At 38.2% G+C, this 21,526-nt stretch overlaps 1 protein-coding gene across 3 annotated transcripts; it reads left to right on the top strand.

Annotated features, from left to right (window-relative positions):
• Nucleotides 1-1,666: 1,666 nt before the first annotated feature.
• On the top strand, nucleotides 1,667-17,206 carry LOC103763045 (carbonic anhydrase 3-like). 3 transcript variants are annotated; one of them, XM_018078801.1, is made up of 8 exons: nucleotides 1,667-1,893; nucleotides 2,827-3,024; nucleotides 4,027-4,234; nucleotides 9,294-9,426; nucleotides 10,245-10,337; nucleotides 11,240-11,305; nucleotides 12,188-12,343; nucleotides 16,041-17,206. In XM_018078801.1, the coding sequence occupies exons 1-8, from the start codon at nucleotides 1,848-1,850 to the stop codon at nucleotides 16,158-16,160; spliced, it is 1,020 nt and encodes a 339-aa protein (XP_017934290.1). In that variant the 5' UTR covers nucleotides 1,667-1,847; the 3' UTR covers nucleotides 16,161-17,206. The 3 variants fall into 3 exon arrangements, with proteins under 3 accessions (XP_017934290.1, XP_017934298.1, XP_017934285.1); XM_018078796.1 differs by lacking the exon at nucleotides 1,667-1,893 and adding an exon at nucleotides 1,905-2,140 and having other exon boundaries at nucleotides 4,032-4,234; XM_018078809.2 differs by lacking the exon at nucleotides 4,027-4,234 and having other exon boundaries at nucleotides 1,668-1,893; nucleotides 9,308-9,426.
• Nucleotides 17,207-21,526: the final 4,320 nt, after the last annotated feature.

Raw genomic sequence — 21,526 nt, 5'->3', positions numbered from 1 at the left:
ACTAAGCTTTTATAGTCTCCTCTTATAAAAGAGGCTCTTTAATTCCCTTGTCTCCCCTGCACCTGTTCCAATTCATCCTAATTCAGCTTTATGAGGCCAATAGAGTTGTCTCAGAGGAGGTCATACCATGACCTCTCCAGCTCCAGCGACATGTCCTCAGTTTGTTCTTGGATTTTTCTGTGAGCAGTTCCTGCCTGGTGATGCTTTTTGATGTGTTATCACCAACAAACCCCACTCTTCCTTCTTCTCTTTCACTTCCTCTTCATATGACAAAAAACATATCAGCCAGGGAAACGATTCAAGACCACCGTGCTGCAATTTCTAGTACTAAATTTCACCCACTGTAGCTTATACAATGTTCAGGGATGTTGAACTTTTCTGTATAATAACTCCACACTTTCAACCTGTGCTATTTGCATTTTTCTTTATCCAACCTGTAATTTTGTCCTCACTTCACTACTAGCAAATAAAATAATCCCACTTCTTCTTATTCAGAAAGTCTACTAAAATTTAAATCACAATAATTCACCCTTCAGTCCAGTGTCTTGTCTTTTGCTGAGTCAGTCCCTCATCCATTTTACACCACTGGTGCTAATCTCTGTCTTCTCTACTTGCCTAGTAATTCCCTGTGTGTCAGAATAACAAATATTTTTAGAAGTCATTTGATTTCTGTGCGTCACATAAGGAACTAAGGAACACATGCACACTAACAAGTATGTTTACAATTTTAAGTGCAATCTGATGCATAACACCGCGCTAAATGAAAAGAGAATTAGAGCTGAAGCAAAACAAACAAATCCTACGCTTAATTTGATAATAAAGATTTTATCTGGAGCTGACAGGAACTGGATCTTCAGCTAGTTTAATGATTTCCAGTTTCCCAGAATCCTTGCAGTAGAGGAAGCAGCGCCTTTTTAAAGGCTGGGGCAATTAATGCCACGGAATTTTTGCAGGGAAGCTGTTTATGAAGGCAACGGGAGACTGCACAGCAGGGAGCAGTGCTGGAACCCATGTGTATACATGGGAATTTCATAGGGAAGGGTGTGAACCTGTGATAGCCGTTTGCACGCAGAAGCTGTTGGACTCATCCCTTCACCCCACATGTAGTGGGAAACACAGAATATGCCTAGTTGGAAGGGACCCACAAGGATCATCAAATCCAAACCTTAGTCCTGCATAGGACCATCCCCAAGAGTCACACCAGGTGCCTGAGAGTATCATCCAAACGCTTCTTGAACTCTGTCAGGCTTCGTGCTGTGACCACTTCCCTATGGAGCCTGTTCCAGTACCACGTCCCCAACACAATCTCCTGTGGAGGGACCCAGCCTTTCCGAACCTGACAAGGTCTTAGGGCAAATAGGCTTTATACAGCCATAAAAAGCCCGGGCAGCCTTCCTGTGACCTGCGCATTTAATTTCAGCAGCCAGCCAGGCTAAGCTTCCTGGTTTATGTGCATGTCTGTATGCGCACATATCTTATTAGAACTTGAAAACTATTCCTATACTGCCTGTGCGTAGTGCTGGACACTCATGCTTTTCTATATTCCCATTTCCTGGGCGCCGCAGCAGGCGGTGTCAGCCCCCTTCCCCGCACCGGGCATTCCCAGCGCTGTCCCGAGCCGCCGGGACACCTGAGGAGCCGGGCCGGGCAGGGGGGCGGCGGGCGGCGGTGCGAGGCCCTGCGGCTCTCCCCGCCCCCGGGCAGCGGGGTCCTGCCGGCTCTGCCGGCCCGCCGGCGGCGGGGAAGGGCATGGAGTTGGCGGAGTCTATAAAAAGCCGCCGTGAGACGAGGCCGCCGTCCTGCCGGAGCCGCCGGGAGAGGCGGTGGCGCGGCGCCGCCCCGGCACCATGATCAACCCCAACTCCTACCCGTGGGGCTACGACAGCGACAACGGTGAGCGGGGGGCCCGCCCGGCCCGGCCCCGCCGCGGGTCGGGGAGCACAACCCAGGAAAAACGGGGGCTCCGCGTCCCGAGGGAGCATGACGGGAGAATACGGGCTCCAGGCGGGCCCGGGGCTGTGCAGGTGGCGTGGCCGTGGCCGGCTGGTTGTCGCTCGCAGGTGTGGAAGAGGCGATGGTGGTGGCAGGAGAGGTCAATGGCAGGAGAGGTCGATGGCAGGGTGTCTCTAAGTTAAATAAAATCAGTTTTCCTACTGTTAACGTAACTTAAAATTTGACATAGCAAATGTCAAATTTAAGCTAGCCTTAAGTTGGGAGTGCAGTGCAGCCACGGTCCCTCCTGCCTGCAGAGGCTGGGGACAGGCGTGGCCTCTTGTTCCTGTGCTTTGCTACAGGAACTAACAGCTGAACCTCGGACAGGCATAGTCCACATGAATTTACTGGTGAAACCATAATGATAATTAAATCCATGTTTCAAATTCCTGGCTTGTTCAGGGATTGGTGGTAGTTTCTCACTCCAGATGAATACACGGTGCCACATTTGAATAATTTTGTGTATATCCCATCAAATTTCTAGCCACTGCTGGACTCGGAGTATACACCTCTAGTTTCCTTCCTTGGTGTGTTGTCAATCTCTTAATAATCAGTCTCCTAATAAGTCTTGAGGTTGCTGTGAGAGTTTTAGGTTCAGTTGAATGACTTGCAGTATCCAGTATTCCAGCTAGAATAATTGGATTGCATTTTGTACAGTCAAACTCTTGACAGGGCATGAATAATAATAACCAGGCAATTAGTAACCTACTTATTAATGCACTGAATTGATGTTCTGTACCAAAGCAAAGCCAAGCTTGCGTTTATTGTTACAAAAGTATAATTTATACCTAGTTGGAAAAGGTTTTCATGATATTTCTCTGTACTTTTTTCTAGGACCAGATCAGTGGCACAAAAATTACCCAACTGCAAAAGGACGTCATCAGTCACCAATTGAAATCAATAATAAAGAGGTGCATTATGATAGTTCCCTACTGCCATGGTTTGCTAGTTATGATCCTGGTGCAGCTAAGACCATCCTCAATAATGGGAAGACCTGCAGAATTGTGTTTGATGATTCATTTGATAGATCAGGTCAGTTTTGTTTGCCTCTCTGACTGTCATTATATATCAGTGATATTTGTCAATTTGTATGGAAGAGCCTGCTCTGAATGCTCAGGCTGTCAGAAGGTCTCTGTGTACTGCCTATGTGTGATGTGCACGTTTCTGTGACTCCAGTGCCCTGCACTGCTGCTGGGAAAGGCCTGGGACTACTTTTAAAGTCTATAGGTAAAATCCTAGGGAATGTAGAGAGCTGCAAAGAAACATGGTGCAGGATGAATTACGGTGTAAGGTAAAGTTTTCTGAGTTTGCAAAAAGCCATTGCAGTTGTGTTGCTTTCCAGGAGCTAGGAGTCCAGGCTTTATGTGTGAGAGCTGAATTCCATTTAAGCTGTTTGAGATGCCCAACAGAACATCTTAAGTTACAATATTTAAAAACTCTATTCATGTAATTTCTGATCAATGAAGTAATGAACCAGATGTTGCCACGAAGTCATGGTATTTAATCTGTTAAAACTCTTTGGCATTCATGAGATTTTGTCTTAATGAAGATTATAGGGCAGTGAAATTTCAGTGTTTCAGGTCTAATGTTCAAAATCTTTTATCTACTTGTATCTATGACAACATACAGTGTACAGACTTATTTCTTAACTGCATTAAAAGTTCCACTTTCTATTACAATATAACTAGGATTGACAGCCATAATTACTAGGAGGAATTTTACTAATAGATTGTTTCATCTTAAATATATGTGGACATGGATTTAATTTAATGGATTTTAACTAATGACTTGGGTTTCATGAAAACTGAGGATCAAAATGTATGTAAACTAGTTAATATACTACCAAAAGTCACAAATTACTATGCAGTCAAGAGATTGATTACTTTTCTAGCAAAGTGGGAATTTTTAATGTTATTTAAAGAAAAATATTATTCATGTCAGATAAAATGATACGTAAAGAGATGTAGCTGTGGCATAGAAGAAGACCTCCATGACTATCACTTACCATTTTTTACCATCTGTTGTATTTGTTAGAACAGCATCAGATATATCATCTTCTGCATAAATGCCAAAGGATTTTGAAAGGGAGGGAGTATCCAGGCGCAACAATCTACAGCATGGATGCAACACTCACCAGAAAGAGCAGGAAGTTTTGCCATGTTCTGAATATTTTTTCAGATGAACTGCTCAGTAACTGTTGTGTTTTGATCTCAGAAGTAAAAAGTGACTCACTGCAAAAAAAGTAGGTGTATTTCTCAACTCTTTGAAGTCAAGAAACATTCAGTGTTTGCTGTTACGTCTCCTTTGTTATACCATTGCCTTTGGAGACTGTGGGTGGTGTTCCTTCTCTAATATAATGCTAATTGCAGGACAAATTCCACTGTGCATACTCCTACTGACTTGAACATGTTTTAAGCTTTTTAGGATATGTACAGTGGCTTATTTTTTATGTAAAAGAACCACCAGCTGCATAATACATACATATGCAATAGCAATCATAGAGGAATAAAACTTTTATTCCTTTGGAACAAAGACATTCGTTCTGAGTATGTCTATATATGTATCTACCACTTTGTCTATCTGAATTATGTCTGAGTTAACCAGAAAACTAAGGGCTTCGTTTATTTTTTCAGTTAGAGTGATCATATTTACATCAGCACTTCTATTTAGATTTCCATTATTGTAGATAAAATAGATTGCTGAAAAAATTACAAGGGTCAAAAGGGTGATAAAATTAATTACCTTGGATGACTCCAAGTTTTACATCCATTGTGTCTTGTCTGCCAAGAACACTTGGAATATTCACAATTGGAACAGTTCCTTAAATTGTTAGAGAGAGTGCCATCCAATGTAATTCAGGTATTAGGTTAAATAAGGCCTTATTACTGTTATCTTTGGAGTTAGTCTAGTGGAAGGAATTTGAGAATTTATTTCCAGCTATTTATAAAGCCCGTTTAAGAATCTGCTATACAATTGAAGGCCTAGCTGACAGATAGTTGCTTTAGGAGTGGTGTCACGCCTCTGCTGCCTGCCTGTACAAGTTAATGGACTATTGTGGACTCAGTTTCCTGTCTTACCAGACCTGCGTAGAAGAAGGGCCTTATAGACTGTAAAATCATTGCAGGTGGAGTCTGGAGTCTCAAAAGCCAGGAAAGAACTGGGAGCTGAAATCAAACCTCCTACGTGGCTGGGCCGGTAAAACACATACCAGAACTTGGGTACTTTGGCATCCTACCACTGGTATGTTTTTTTGGCCTGAATGGCAACTCAGATACTTTTTTAGATCCAGCAGTGACCTAGTTTTGGTTTGAATTAGGGCTGCAATCTTATTTCTACTAGCAGAGTCCATTTTTTTCTAAAATTCCAAAAGTATTCATGTCAGAGAAGTGTCCTGAGAGAATCTACCTCATGGGACCACTGTCATGGTGCTGAGTGAGATATATAGCTTGTAACTACCTTACAATTAATTACTCTTCGGCTTTCCTTGTAATGCCTTGGTTAGGTGGTTATATCATGGTGTTTGATCATTTGAGAAACAGTAAAGATACATAATTCTGGTAATGGAACCCAGGCAGAGCAGCTGGGGAGGGCTACACTAAGGCTATATCAAATGGATGCCTTTCTTTACCTTCTCAATTTGTTGTTTTTTGTTGGCATTTTTTATGGAAGTTCATCGACCAGCAAATTTCCAAAACTGGAAAAGATATGTTACAAGGTAGGTGAGAGTGGGAGGCAGGCTGACAGACTTCTGTCTGACACTTCTCTTTTCCAGTCTTTCCCTGTAAGAGTAAATAGTTCAAATAGAAGCAAAAGTAATTCTTCTGCATACCTATTCAGTGCTTGCTTAAAAAAAAAATCAGTGAGAACTGAAATTTCAGTTCCAAAAGCTTTTAGGAAGTACCCTTTATCCTGCAGTTAGCCAGACTGTTTCAGTACAGAAATCCTCTTATGAGCAGAGGCTTTTTTTAGACATTTAAAATATGGCACTGACCTGAAAAAGCTGTGGTTTCTGTACTGCACTGTTAGATTCTGTTATAAAGCAGCATAACAAAGGTAATGTGTCTTTTCAATTGTCATACAGTAATACATTACTAATTTAATTTCACTGTGGTTTACCAGTTCATTTTATGGATTTGGCAGGATGCAAGATCATAACTCTTGTAAGAACAGTTACTTCTTGTCATGTTTATAAATACAACTCATGAGTGTTTTGTTCTCCTTGTATTTTTCCACCTGTCTTTCACAGTATGCCTTCATAGCAAACAGGGAAGGCATTTCTGTAGGCCAAAATTTGCCAGTTTTATAGTGAGAGGACACTTGACAATTGACATGAGCACAGATTAACAACCAGACCCCTACAGAAGCTGCTCAGCAAGTGGATGCACTTATTTCAAACCCCTCTTGTCACATTTCTATTGTCAATGACACTGAGCTAGCTAAGGTAAAGTGACTGAGTGGCCATCTCCACTCGAACTGCATCACACCTTAATTTTGCTGTCTGTACATAGAGTGAGAGACAATGTTTTTATTGCCTTAGTTACATCCTTCTGTGCAACACTTGCCTAGTGATTACATTGAGAGTGAAAAAACCCCATTTTTTTATTAGCCAGTTCTGTCTCATGCTGCTCAGCTTGAGGTAGATCAAATAAAAGGTGATCTTTTTTCTGGAGCAGATGTTCATGTGTGTGTTCATGTAGGATTGCTCTGTGATAGACCATTCTTCTATGTGGATGGGGCGGGGAACAGAATTTGAGCAAAACTGACATGACATTTCTATGTCTGGTATCGGATGCTGATGGAGGGTGATGTGGAAACTCATATATAGTTGGTACTGAGCAATGGGATGAGAGTTTGCAACAATAAGGCATCAAAAGGAGTGAATACTTTTCTACGTTGTCTTCCTGGGCTGGTTTGTATATTCCTGCACCTGGCCCATGTTACTTTAATGACAGCAAGTTTAAGGGACTTACATTTTGGTAACTCTGCTGTGACCATCCTGTTACTTCCTGTGCAGCAGAACAAGGAACAGAAATGCCACGTTTCCAATATTCAGAAGTAAGTCCAGCCATTCAGCTAGCCATATGAAAAGGATTACACAGTATTTCAGAAGACTTAAGAAAGAGAAGAGCTGGCTGCCTGTGTATCAGGCATATATTGAGTCTGCAGGCTCCTTTTTTCAAGCTTTTACTTTTTATTTCATACAGTGGCATAGGTAGAAGCTCAGAGTGAGTCATGGGGCCTTCTGGAAAAGCATCCTGTTGTAAGTGTTTTGTGACAGGAAAACAGCTATTACAGCCTTAAAACTGTGAGTCTCAGATATTTAAGGTGAACATTTCCTGTGTAATAATTGTTAGAATAATTCCCTCTTACATATAAATATTATATATTAATACTACTGAAAAACAACGTGAAGATACCACCGCTTCTTTTATAAACTTTTATTTCATATTCTTTGTCTGTTATATGGGTGTGTATTTATTTGTGTGGTATTAAAAACAAAAGCCCAGGAGGATAAAAATACCTTTAGGATTTAGGCTCCAAGACATGTTTAAAAAAATAAAGATTTCTTTTACTAATTTTGAACTATGTAGACATATTTTGAGATTTTTTTATATTTTAGATATTGGAGAACTTGATTCTTGTAATTGCTGTGTTTACTTTTTTTTTTTTTAAACGTAGTGAAATTTCATTTATGTGCATTGTCATTTCATATATTTATATGTTTAATACTACACACTTGCAATTAAAAGAAAGGAAACGCCTTTTTGTCCTTCTGGAGATGTTGGTTGCATCATTCTGTCTGCTGAAATTGTGCTAGGTAAAAGTTACTGTCTATTTATAGATGAGTGAAGCTGGAATGTGTTGGCACGAGGTGATGCAGAGCTTCACCTAACACCCAGTCAAAAATGTCTGCTGATGGCCTGTCAGTGGAAATAATGACATGTTTTTACCTTAAAGAGGATTATTTGGTTTTACAGATCTATTCTAATGGAGAATTGCTGGTCTTGTCAGCTACTGCTGTTACCGCATCTGCGTCGGCCACAGTTCTGAATGTCTGTGGGAAGAAGTAAAAGGAATTTGTTGAGAATAACAGCTTGCTGTGCTCTTAGTACTTTATTTCTTGACATGATAATGGATTTAATTCCTTTTCAGATTGAAGGATATTTTTCTCTGCCATATAAAGACCCGTTCTTGAGTACTGCTGAGTGCTTTATAGGAATGCTATGACGTCCATCCTCAAAAAAAGTGATTGAGAATTGAATATCTTTTAGTTTTTAATGTTTGTAAAGAATTTCTTCCATTTTATTGATCCTTTCAAATACACCACCTTCATTTACAATATTATTTAAAAATGGTAAGATTATTTGGAATAGTGGGTATCATTTGTCACTGAATTCATCACAGGCTGAACTTTTCTTTAGGACAATAAACTGCATTCTCAGTGATTGCTTCTCTGGTTCATTTACTGTTTTCTTTCTCTTCTATAGCCAGAGGGAGTAGCCATTATAGCAGAAGCAGCATCAGTAATTTCATAGCTTTTTAAAGAAATAAGTTGTAGCCTGCAGTAAGATACACAATTTTGTAGTGTGGGAATTTGTTTATCATCTGGCACTTCAGTAGTTGATCTCAATTTGTGTGCTTTTGTATGGGTAGATACTAGACTGAATTCAAGGAGAGATTAAGACATCTAAATTTAGGTGTCTTATTTTGGTATTTTAAAAGTTGGTGGGTTATATCTCTAAACTGCCATTCTAGTCAACAGAGTTGAAGTTACCTTTAATCAATGGAGTCCAGAGAGCAAGTCAGGTCACCATCTGTTGGATGTCTACCTTAAGGCAAGCAGAACTACTCTGGAGACTTGACTATTCTGATTACTTCAGTTACCCAAACACAGGCATCTTGCAATATCTTTGATAACCTAATCTATTTCACCATGCCTCCAGACACTGCTTTAGAAATGTACAGTTCTTCTACAGATCCCAGATCACATCTTTCAGTCCTGTCCAGGTGTTTCTGGAATATCCCAGAAAATACTAGATGCTCATTTATGCAGCTGAATTAAACCAATGATCTCTAATGACTATAATGGAAACCTAGACACAAAAAATTTTCATCTGCCTGTAAGTGCATATAGCTGAAGATGGTTGCCTGAACTGCTGCTAAAATCAGTGCAGATTTTCAAGCAGCACTCAGTTCTGTCAGCATCTGTAGATGCATCTGTACAGTAAATATGTACGGTAAATATCTTTAAAATTTCATTTAAAAGAATTGGAAGATACTTGAGTCTGATGCTGTTGCAGATTATCCATTGCAGTGCTGAGAGGTGGGCCACTTCCAGGAGTCTTCAGGCTACGTCAGCTGCACTTCCACTGGGGCTCGTCTGATGACCATGGCTCTGAGCATGTTGTGAATGGAGTGAGGTATGCAGGAGAGGTAAGACTCACCACTTTTTACTTTAAAACAGGGTGTAAAGTAAAATTTGTCATTATTGTTCAAGTGAGACAAAATTTGCCATTTGTCTGCTTTTCAGGTAGTTCTTTCTATTTATTTATCTGCACCATTTTATTCTTACTCCCATCAATTCTTATAAATTTGAATTAGGCAGAAGTAATTCCCACAGCATAAGAAAAATACTGTGTGAAACAAAAGTTTGCATGTTCTCAAAACAATATGATTTGAAACACTATACAGCAAGACTGAATTATTCAACAGGGCAAACTTACTAAAACAGTATTCTGAAAGTATAGTATTATAGCAGAAGTATAAACTTGCAGTAGCAGCAAGGAGGAAGAATGTTACTTTGATTCTCTTCCACTGTAGGATTGTAAGTGAAGATGAGAATTGTGGACTAACAATGTACAGTTTACATTCACATGGATTCTTTGCTGGAATTGGCTATAATTTGAATGGAAATGAATCACATATCAGTAGATGACATCTGAACTATGTGTTTTACCTGCTTACATTAGCATCTTATTCAGTTTTAAGATGAGATTTCAGTTATAGTTTTTCAATTTCTGTATTAAGTTTATAGTTTATTTTAAAGCAAATAGTAGTAGAAATGGTAATATATGACGGATATTACTAATATATGACTTGCTGTCCCTTTTTTCTTTTTCCATTTTTGGAATGCCTAATCATCCTTCTTTATTGCCTCAAACTTGCTCATTTATATGATGAACTGTAAATTCAGCCTCTGATGGCTTGCTGTTCAATAATGCTGTTCAATACATGTTTTTCTTTGTTTCAAGCTACACGTGTTACACTGGAATCCCAAATACAGTAATTACCTTGATGCTAGGAGAAGAACTGATGGGGTAGCTGTTTTGGCCATATTTTTGCAAGTAAGTAGAAGCATGTAACCCTTCATTGTTACTGCTACTGTAGAGTTTTCTATTCTTAGAGAGTTAGAAAAAGCAAAAACCTCTAAATATATATTCTAGCTATTCTACCACACTGAAGGACTTGACTTTTGATAATGTATCCTTTTCAAGTTATAGAGCATGAGTCATGTTATCTCAAAGGGCACACAATAGTACACACACGTGTCCCTGCAGCTATTGTGTGACTATGTGGCTGGTGGAATGGGGACATGTGTCAGAAGTGGCCCTTTGCCCAACAGCAGTCAGCTGTCTTCTGTGCTAATTGTGGACAGATTTCAAGGACAGATACCTCTTCTAGGCTTTTCATGAACTATTTCCCAAACAAAACTTTCTCACAGACAATACATGTAACACCCTTTTTTTAAATCCTTTTGGGAGCATGCAGCCTTAGCCTGAAATATTGGCCATTCCTCTCTCTTGTTTAATTAATATTCATTAGAGATAGAAAGCCAGATGTCTTTTTTGAGATCAACAATTGCAAACAATAGATCTGACCATGAAATCTGTTTTTAAACTAGAATAAAACTTTTTTCCAAATTCTGTGCTTGAGTCCAAAGAACTGTTTATCTTTGTTAGGCTAAAATTTAATGTCAACAGGAATAACTATATTGTGAAATTACCTGTTATACTCTATTTCTGTACTGATAAAATGTCTCCCTTTGTATCATAGTATTTATTGGGGTACAGGCAAAGGGTACAAAGAGAAGACATTAGCTTAATAAGCTGGTATGGGTGATGGGTCAGATTAATGTATTGTAACTTTATGGTTGATGTATGTTTAGATGCACATGTAGAAATATAGGAGAAATAAGAAAGCTGATTAAGAAGAACTATTTGCTTAGTTCATACTTTCTTTTTAACAGGTAGGGGAAACTCCTAAACCAGAGATGAAGAGAATTCTTGAAGAAATAAATGCTATCAAAACAAAGGTAATGATGTTGGGCTTTTCATTATAGGAAGATTGCTGCAGTCTCAAGACAAAAAAAAAAATCGAGATGCCTGACTTTCTAGCTTTCAAATTCTGCTCTGCAACATTGCCAGAATATATTTGTAAATAAAACCATGGACAGCTCTTCCTTAACATGAAGAGTCCTTTCTTCCATTTACATATGAGCCTTCTCTGGCTTTAGTGGGCCTTTTAAATTTGGGAAAATGAGACATTTCGCTAAACTTCACTCACCTAAAAACCAGGCATGGAGTCTTATTCCCTCAGTGGTCAGTGGCAAATAAAAGGCAACTTTGGAAATTGGTCCGTTCAGTCTTAATATAGGCTGCCTAATGGTCCTCTGGAAATGTCACTGACTAGTGACAAGATAGTCTCTGACTAATGACTATCTTGTGTCTCAGATAATGTTATGTGATAAATCTCACATTTCATAGGCTGTCGTGTTCGTTATCAGCACAAATATTATAAAAGTAGTACCTGTCTCACTTCATTTTATGGTGACCTAATCCAATATTCAATAGATAGGCAGAATTTCCATAAGAAAGGAGGCCAGAAGGAAGAGTATTTCTGCACAGAAGTGAGTGAAACACATTGGTACTGGACACCGCTTCACATGAGTTAGCTCAGGTACAACAAGTAGCATCACAGAGTTTTACGTTGTGTCCTGCTTCTCTGGGCCCATCTGTGAGGGTTGTTCAGTCCACTTATCTTTACACTGCATCATCATGTCTTGTGTAGATCTGTGCTTAGTTTCCTTAGTTCGTACCTTTGAAGTATCTGTTTCTTAAAATAGAGCAAATAGACTAGATCTGTTGATGAGCTTTCTGTTTGGTTTTGTTGTGTTGTTTTGGTTTTTTTTTTAAAGGGGAAAGAAGCTCCATTTCCAAACTTCGATCCTTCAATTCTTTTCCCGAAATCTCATGACTACTGGACATACCATGGTTCTTTCACTACTCCACCTTGTGAAGAGTGTGTCACCTGGATTATTCTTAGAGAGCCTATCATAGTCAGTTCAGACCAGGTAAACTTCAAATTGATAGTATTTTACCCACTTTTTACTTATATGTCACAGCCTGATCTTATTCCTTTGACAAGGAAAATGCTCATTGGGTTTGTGAAAAATTACATGATTAAAAGGACACTGAAATACTAGCCCACATCAGACACCATGGAAGGTCAAATCCACAGACATCAGAAGGCTTTATTAATCAGTAAAAACATAACATAGTGGAGATGATAAGAGATTACAGCAGTTTGGAGTGTGACTGACAGCAAGCTCTAGCTACTATAGATGAGATTTCTTGCCTCCATGGGCAAGACCACTCTTGCAACATCAACTGAAAAAAAGAGTAGTTCTCTCTTTGGTTCTGTAATGGTTTGAGAGCCTTGTATTCTTACAGCATTAACTCTTGCTAGTAGGAAAGGATGCAGCTGGATATGGCTCATACCTTATATTTTACATAGAGCTCAAAACACTGCATTACACCAAGAGCTCCAGCCATTAACTTGTATTCCTCTGCAACCATTTAAATCAGAACATTGACACATTTAGCTAAAGCATATTTTAGGTTTGCACCAAAAATTTTGATTATGTAGGATTTTTTCAAACGTTTATATTGTTTCAAACTTCCTCCTGTAAAGTCTTCATTGCTGACCATGATGAATGTTTGAGGGGGATGACCGGATAAATTCTGTAATAAAGTCCCTTGAAAAAGTGACCATCTGCAATTAAATGTCTTGGGGCAGTCAGGTACCTTAATTACATTGCACACTGAATGAAGCAGGAGTCCAGTGATCTTACATAATGCAGCTGAGCATTTACAACTTTTTGAATATTCTACTTTGCAAATGTGTCTCTTAAAGCATGCTGCTTTCAAAACCATTGTCTGTCAGAACACAAATGTAATGGGATTGGTGATTCTGTCTGCCCCATATTCTAGATGGCATCACGTAACCAAGTAAGTTATTGAATCGGGTGCTTGACACCTGTGTTTCTGGAAGGCATACGAGCTAAATTTTCACAAACTAGAGCAGCATCAGACAACTATAATTTATTGTTAATGTGAAAAACTTCTTTGGTCATCTACTGGAAAGAAGTATTTCTTGCTAATCCTCATTTCCCCTCAATCCCATTTGTAGGAATTTGAATGCCCTCATTTCAGCCTATGATTCTACTCATACCACACGAGTCGGTTTTCTAATCTGAGGTTACTCCTCTAGCCAGCAGACTACAATGATACGATAGCACAAATTCCAAGACTCCAGGATAGTAAGCAAAGGAATATTAATCAAGGGAATGATATATTATGTAGATATAGGTAAACACATAACTTTTCATTTGAGGTTCTCAAGGTGATAATGTGTTTCAGTGCAGTGATTGATGTGTATGTATCACCAAAAATAATTTCTATTTTCTAGTACTTTGTATTTATGTGGCTCTTTCTTTTAAATAATACAACTCAGGTATGATGAGAACCTTAGCTGGCAAGAGAGGAAATATGGTAATGTATTCGTATAACCTACAGCCTAATTTTTTAGTTTATTGAATTAATCTGCCTCCTTTTTCCTTGCCCATCCAAAAATTAAAATATGGGGGCAATTTCGAAGTAGGTACTTGTGTGAAAACTACAAATATGGTCTGACTGGTTTCCACAACATGAATCTGCTTTGATGTTTATATTACAGAAGGTCAACTCCAGATTTTGCTCAGTCCTTACTGAGCATCTCTGATTTAAAATCCATTTTTAAAGGAATAACTAATCACATCATTGATCCAGCTTCATGAAAAGACTTTTTGAAAACTGCTGTGTTTGGGTCATGGTCTTTTTTTCTGCTGTTCTAAAGTGAGTGAGTTTTGGGAAACATACAGACTGTTCTTTAACTAGCCCTCCTGTAGAAAAAATGAAGCATTTAAGGTAAAGGTGAAATTATTACATACAGACAGGACACTGGCTCTTATCCTGAGGTAACTGCTTTTCAGGCAGAATTGGCAGTGTGTGTGAATTACTCTATACAAATACAATAGAAAGCCTTCCCTTACTCCAGAGGTCCTGCAGTCTAAACAGCGTATTCATAAGAGGATTGTGTTGCCAATTATTTCTAATCCTAGGAAATGTACTACCATGGCAGCCTCATTAATAGTGATTATTTTAAGTGCGTGTGCATTTGCAGTGGATTGCTTGGATGCTTTTGCAGCCAGATGGTAACTGTATATTAGCCACAAGGGTAAGTGCAGTGGCTGTGAATCAGTACTCTTCAGGAAAAGTCAATTCACCAGAAATCCCTGTGAGATGTAGAGTGGGTGACCTAGCTGCTCAAATTACTTTTAATGAAAGAATAGGAATTTAACTGTGGAATAAGTCTGTCCAATTGCAGACTTAATTTTTTCATCTTTATGTAGTTGTAACCTGAATACATATTTTTTACTGAGTAGAGCAGATCTTCCACAAATAATAATTAACTTCAGCACCCTTCTCCAATAGCGCTTTGTCAGCATTAAGAAAACTGATGAACTATTTTCATCTCTTACTCTTCTCATAAAATTATTTTTCATCTGAAATCTGAAATTTAATTTCAGATTAATAATCCATCTGAGGCATATTATACTGGTTATAAATGTGACATCATCATTTTCAGGCAGACTGAGATAGCTGGCTTTTCTGAACTGTGTAGTGAAGAACAATGTTGAGATGCCTGAGCTAGCTCAGTCCATAAACTGGGACTAGTATAATCACAGTGAACCCAGGTTTTACAGCCCAACCCAAAGTTCTGCTTCTATTGGACTTGAAGTCTGTACTGGAAAAGGTAGATACATCAGTGTATTGAAGCTCCTTGTGAACAAAGGTGATGCATGCCGTGCATGGGGCTACATTTTCAAGTTTACACAAAATGTGTGCATGCCTTTTGTGGTAAGTGATTTAAACAGGGAAGTGTCAAGTGTCTGAGTCAGAGCTGATGTGCTTTGGGTCTAATGTTGTGCATAGTAGGGACAACAAATGAACATAATGTCTCTGTAAGTGGGCATATGTGTTGTGCCCTCTGAAAATCAGAAAGGAGTAGAGGAAGAGCATTATACAGTTTTGAAGAGTATGGGCAGAACTCCTGTTATGGCATCCCTCAAAAAAACCCATACCTTGGTTAAAAATAAATGGCCAGAGAGAGTCAAGCTGCAGACCTTGTTTACAAACAATTTGAAACCTTGACCAAGTCATTATCCAGATTTATATGGCTGTTGTTAATAATGAACTTTGTGTCACTGCAGCAGAATATATCCTCTGCTACAGACCTACCATGAAAATGAACAACTGGTTTATAATTTAGCCTTAACACCTTGCAATTCTAGAGGCACTAAGGCAGGGTTAGAGTAGGAGAGGTTTATTAGAGCCGTTCTGCTCTATTTGCATTTTCTGAGTACTTCCCATAGTTTCTATGGCTTTACATAGTCCTGTAGACAGTACATAAATGACACTACTTTTCACAATCCTGTTCAGATGGGACCCATTTTTCCATCTCGACTATTTCTAAGAAGATCATTGTGAGGAAAAGAGCATGAGTATAGTTCTTGTGGTGGGGGGAGGTGAAGGACATCTTCACAACTTCGAAGGAGATTTTCTCCACAGCTTCTGGGGCTGGACCAGCCTCCTTGGTTTAATTGCTGGGCTGTGGATTTGATCCCAAGGGATTCCCATCAGGACATTTCAATTTTCGCTTTTCTGCAGATGGCAAAGCTCCGCAGCCTATCCAAGAATGCCGAGAATGAACCTGACCACCCCTTGGTTGATAACTGGCGCCCGACTCAGCCTCGGTATTTCAGGATGGTGAGCGCATCATTCCTCTAGGACCTGGCTCATGTTGGGTGGCTCCGAGTGAGGCGACCTCTAGAACTAAGAGATGTTTTTGTTTTGTGTCCTTTGTTGCATTTACACAGAACTCTAGATGTACATCTGGAGGCTGAAACTTGAATTGTGATATGTGAATTTTACTTTCAGAGGATAACATTTATTTAGGCAAATCCTGTTGTTAAAATGGAAATAGAGAATCTGTTTGGTTCTTCATAACTGCTTTAACATTAGCTTTTGTTAATAGTAAAAAGGAGGAAAGAAGATTGTACTAACAATTACAAAACAGTTTCCTATTGCCCACATGTCCCTTGATGCTCGCCTTATTGCATGCCAAAGAGGTTGCAGTTAAGAGAATTTTTTTCACCATTAAAAACTTATTTTTCAATAGTTGTTTTCAGCATTATCCATATCCAGCTCTCAGCTGCACCAGTTAACGTACAAGGCATTCTTGGAAATAAGTGAAAGCACTCTTTTGGTATTTGATACTTACATAAAATATGAAAGGATAGGAAATTGTATTATAATCATTGATAAAGAACTAAGCTTTTAATTTCCTACAGCAATGGACAGGTGAAACAGAAGTCTGTTCTGAAAACTGTATTCACTGAGTTATATGTAGTTAAAACAATGGAAAGAGGAAAGAGCTGTTTCTGTTTGTGTCACAACTGGTTGCCTCTATTAAAAGACTAATTTTCCATTTTAATGTTGTAGCAGTCAAAGTGACATGAATTTTGTGAAGTTGGTCCTCATATCTTGAATATATATTTTTTTCATGTATGCAACTGGCTTTTCTGTGTAAAAAGGGTGTTAAAATAATAAGAGTCCTTAATCTTTTTTGTGGGTTTTTTTGAGACAGATTCTCACTTCACGGCTGTCAGTGAAATTTGTGCATAAATATCTGAAACCACATTTTGGCTCCTGATCAAAATGCAGTTGACCAGGGTGTTCTCTTCTCTTGTTTTGGCATAAACAACAATAAAACAGGATTGTAAGCCTATACCTGAAATAGCACTATTTCTGCATTAAAAAATCCAACAATAATAAAGATGTTTACTTAAGGTTTTTTTTGTTCTGTGTTTTTTTACTATTTAGAAACACGTAAAAAGAACAGAATTTTAAAGAAAGACTTATACTCTGTAATATACCTTTATGGAAACTGATGATGGATAGCATCTTTTTCAGATGTTTGTTTGAACTACAAGAGTGCTGACTTCACATGACTGCAAGCAAGGAAATAGCATCTTAAATAGCTATTCACTGATACATCCATATGTATTCTTTTAGTGAGATCACCTCTATTCTGACAGTGGCTTTTTTGCAACATCATATGAATCAACTTCACAAGTTGATTGCACAGTGGAAAAGTTCAGTCTGTATCTAAAACCATTAAGGCGAATGGTAATTTATATTGAGCTCTGAAAATACAAAGCAGATACTGCTCTGGCAGTGGCTGGACTTGGCTGCCATGTTCTAGAGCAGGAGGATGTTGCTGAGCTTGGTGATGGGACATGGGTTATATTCCTCATCTACAGGTTCCCCTCTGTGAAAGTTTCTGGACTATGTCCTCACTTTGCTTTCTTCTTTCAAATAGGTAGTGTTTTGGCTTGAAAATTTCATTTAGTTATTGTTAGTGTTTCCCAACTAATTTCCCAGTGGCTTGCATTGTGCTGTTCATGTTTGCACTTTTTCATTTGTAGCCTTGTTGGGAAATGATTCAGATGAGTTAACATCTGTTTACATTGCATGTACATATTGCTGACCTGTCTTACATATTTATAATTCCACTTACTTGGATGGATGGCTTACACTAATAAAGCCTATGCAGGTCCCTATGTTTGAAAATATGTTTTTTAAGTACATAATTAAATTTAACTTCTTCCCAGCTGGTTTGTTCCAGGATATTTCAAAGCATAGCTTTGTGTTTGAGCACCAGTCAAGATGACAATTAAATCTGTTTTATTCTATATCCTAATTTATGCCTTGGAGATTTCATTAGAGTCATCTTTAAAAAACTGGACACATCTTTATACCCCTTCTTTTATGATAATTAAGATGGTATTTTGCAAACTATATGCATGGCTGTTAAGACCGTGGGAAGAATTCTGAACTATTTTGCTCAAGTTTCAGATTTAATAGAAAAAATAAAAAAGTTCAAATTTCACCTCATGGTGAAGGCATCTTAAAAATTTAAACAAATATGGTAATGTCTGAAACAATACTGCAAAAGATGACTTGCTTATTTTGTGTTATTCTGTAAAAGAATAAAGGGAGGTCTTCTATTACATTGTTTCATCAAAAACACAGTCTTTATGGATAGAATCAGGCTGCCATGCATTTTCCTGTAATAAAGCACCATGTGGAGAATATTTGGGATCACAAGAGATGATTAGCACAGTCCCTGTGGCAGCAGTGACAGCTCACTGGAGCTGAACTCCAGTCTGTCAGCTGGGGAAAGCCCTCTCTCCAGAAGGACACACAGTGAATCCCTAACCATGGTCATCAGGGGACGCACCTCTAACAGAACATGCTGAAGTTTGGCTTGTTTTGTCCCTTGCCTCAAAGCCTTTTCCCCCCTGAACAGATCTAGGCCTCAGTGTTTTTGTAGCTTACTGTCTGTATATATATATATGCATATATGTGTGTATGTATATATATATGTATGTATATCAATATATACTCAAAACATATGTGCTATGTAAATACACAGTCTGTTACTGTTGTGTTTTTTTTAATGTGGGATAGCATTTTGACTGAAACTAGAACTGATTTCAGACTCATAGGGGAAAAAGCATCCTTCTAGAGAGAAGTTAGTTTTACCAAACCTGTCTCTGGTTGGCTGCCTGCCACATCTGGCTGTCTTCCAGATTAAAGTAGCTGAGAAAATAGCTCCCTTTCCCCCCCTTTTCCAAGAAAAAAAGAAACACCTCAGCTTGGAGCAAGTTTGATTCTTTCTGAGATCACTGGGGCCATTAAAGACCTTTTCTTGCTTGAAAATTCTTGAAAACATAAATGGACCCTTGCTAATCAGAGACTAGAGATGGCACTTTGTTTCCTAGTTTCAGCTAACCAGTCAAGAGAGAGGTCTCTGACAGACCACGAAACTCACAGCAAGTTTTATGTGTTTAATGTGACAAAAAAGACACAGGATTCAAAGAGGTGGTGACACAATCGAAAGGACAGAACAAGAAAATGATCTTTGCAAACAGCAGAAAGGTTGTGTTTGATGATGTTGGAGGAAAGGACACTGCAGCAGTGAGGGTGTGAGACACTGAGAGCCTCAGCTAATTTTTATGTGGTTGGAAAAATAGGCTCTGCACCCAGCATCTTGACAGAAGGAACTGGAAAGATTGACATGTTTGGATGAGGCCTAGATCATAGGCTCAAATTATTACTTGTAACTGGTATTATAAAAGACCATTTTTCCTATAGTGTCCTTAAAATTAATAATCAGAAATCTGGTAACAGCTCAAGATTTTTATTTGGGAAGAAGACATATCTCTGTGAAGATTATCCATCTGAATGGATATTTAGAGATAATGTTGAATTTCCATATATGAGAGATGTGCAAGGGAGAAAGAAAGGGAAAAAGATGAGAGTTTCAAAAAGCCCTTACAGAAGCTGCAGGAGATAAAGAGCACCTTCCAAGGAACAAATTATAGGAAGTCACTTACTGAGGATGAATAAACACAAGTTAAATTCTGTGGTTTTCTGTGTTGTGCTATTTTTTATTTATTTATTTGGCAGTTTTGCAATGAAAAAGACACATTGGTCTGTTTCTTCATCTGAACAGCTCATTTGGGAACTTCATATGTTTTTTACTTCAAAAATCTATAGCCATATATTTTCTGAGTATCCAACAGTACTTGCCAATGACATGTCCAAGAAATGCTAGGTAGGAAATAAAGAAAATATGTTCAATATAAATATGAAAAATAGCCACGATATTTGTAGAAAACCTTTTAGAACTGCATATATCCCTTTTACATTCACTGTAGCTACAGAATGAAAAAATCTAATTCTTAAAAATTCTTAGTTTAGCCATGTTGCCCAGAAATGATTGGAAACCTTTAACTAATCTTTCTTCTTTTTGGATGTCCAAAATTATCCAGTTATGTATGTCCAGTATACAATTCTCCAAAATAATAAAAAAATTATTATCTTATATATTAACTGTCTTTTCCAATAGTAATTCATGGCACATTATGTGTGTCTGATGGCTGTATATGCTGTTGATTTATGCTTATTAATTCCTAATAATCTTTTTACCACCAGAGAATGGCATTTTGGAACTATGGTCTTCTGTGTATACTTGGATAAATAGGCAAATATTTAATGATACCTTCCCTGAGGATCAAGGGAGATTTTATTTTCTAATACCTAGCCTGCATGTCCTACCATTTATTCAGAACATGTCAGTTTGACCAAACTTTTGATCTGGATATGGGAGAGATGAGAACCACATTCAAGGCCAGGTTGGATAGGGCTCTGAGCAACCTGGTCTAGTAAAGAATTTCTTCCTAATATCTAATCTAAACCTACTCTCTTTCAGTTTAAAATAGTCTGTCTCACATGAGAAACCCCATTACCTTCAGTGGGACTAATGGCATTCAAATACAGTGATAAGGGAAGGTGCTGTGTCCCAGTAATACTTAAAATAATGTGTATGTTTTTTCCTGTATCTGTATTAGAACAAATTTGTATATTTGTATATTGCATTAGAATATTACCTGACCTTTAGAGATAAACAGATTGGATGAGGCAGTACAACATTATGTTGTTATATTTGAAGAGATACACAGAGAAGCCCCAGCCAGATCAGCATAAGGCTTTGAGAGATCAGCCAGCTAAGCACCTGAGAAGGATGCTATGTGTTTGCTCAAGACAACCCTTGAAACACTTCTGAATTCTGAATTGCTCCTCTATAAGCTAATATCAGGGAGGAATATTCACAGAAGTAGAGTATATGAGCAACTCTCAACACTCAACAATTTCATTTTCAAAGTTATAGAAATGGTGTAGATTGTTATCCTACATATGGATGACTACTTTGTGATGCAGAAAAGCACAAAAGCTATTTCAAGCACCTGACATTTACAGCCTCTTTGTTATCTGGCATGTGCGGAGAGGAGGTGAAAATCTCCAAATAAAATGTCTTCAAAGACAAGATATCACATTAGCCATAAATCAGCTAATTTTTCATGTCACTTGTATGTGTAATACTTTGATGTAAATCTAGAAGCCAAAAAAAAAATTGACTTCTCAAATTCTGTTTTATGTTAAATCATCAACATCTTAATAAAAATTATGCAGATACAGTTTATGGGAAGTAAAATGCTATATTTAATCTTTACTTGGTTGTGACC

The sequence above is a fragment of the Manacus vitellinus genome, unplaced genomic scaffold (genome assembly GCF_001715985.3).
Source record: "Manacus vitellinus isolate BGI_N305 unplaced genomic scaffold, ASM171598v3 scaffold_1_pilon, whole genome shotgun sequence".
Classification (NCBI taxonomy): domain Eukaryota; kingdom Metazoa; phylum Chordata; class Aves; order Passeriformes; family Pipridae; genus Manacus; species Manacus vitellinus.
The sequence above is the reverse complement of the archived record's forward strand: the minus strand, read 5'-3'. Positions and strand labels throughout refer to the sequence as shown.

What these genes read in the sequence shown, in the direction of transcription:
- LOC103763045 (XM_018078796.1), top strand. Translation starts at nt 2,075, where the DNA reads ATGGTGGTGGCAGGAGAGGTCAATGGCAGGAGAGGTCGATGGCAGGGT. An exon ending in TTTTGGCCATATTTTTGCAA is followed by an intron (nt 10,338 to 11,239) that starts GTAAGTAGAAGC and finishes TCTTTTTAACAG; the next exon opens with GTAGGGGAAACTCCTAAACC. An exon ending in TCATAGTCAGTTCAGACCAG is followed by an intron (nt 12,344 to 16,040) that starts GTAAACTTCAAA and finishes GCTTTTCTGCAG; the next exon opens with ATGGCAAAGCTCCGCAGCCT.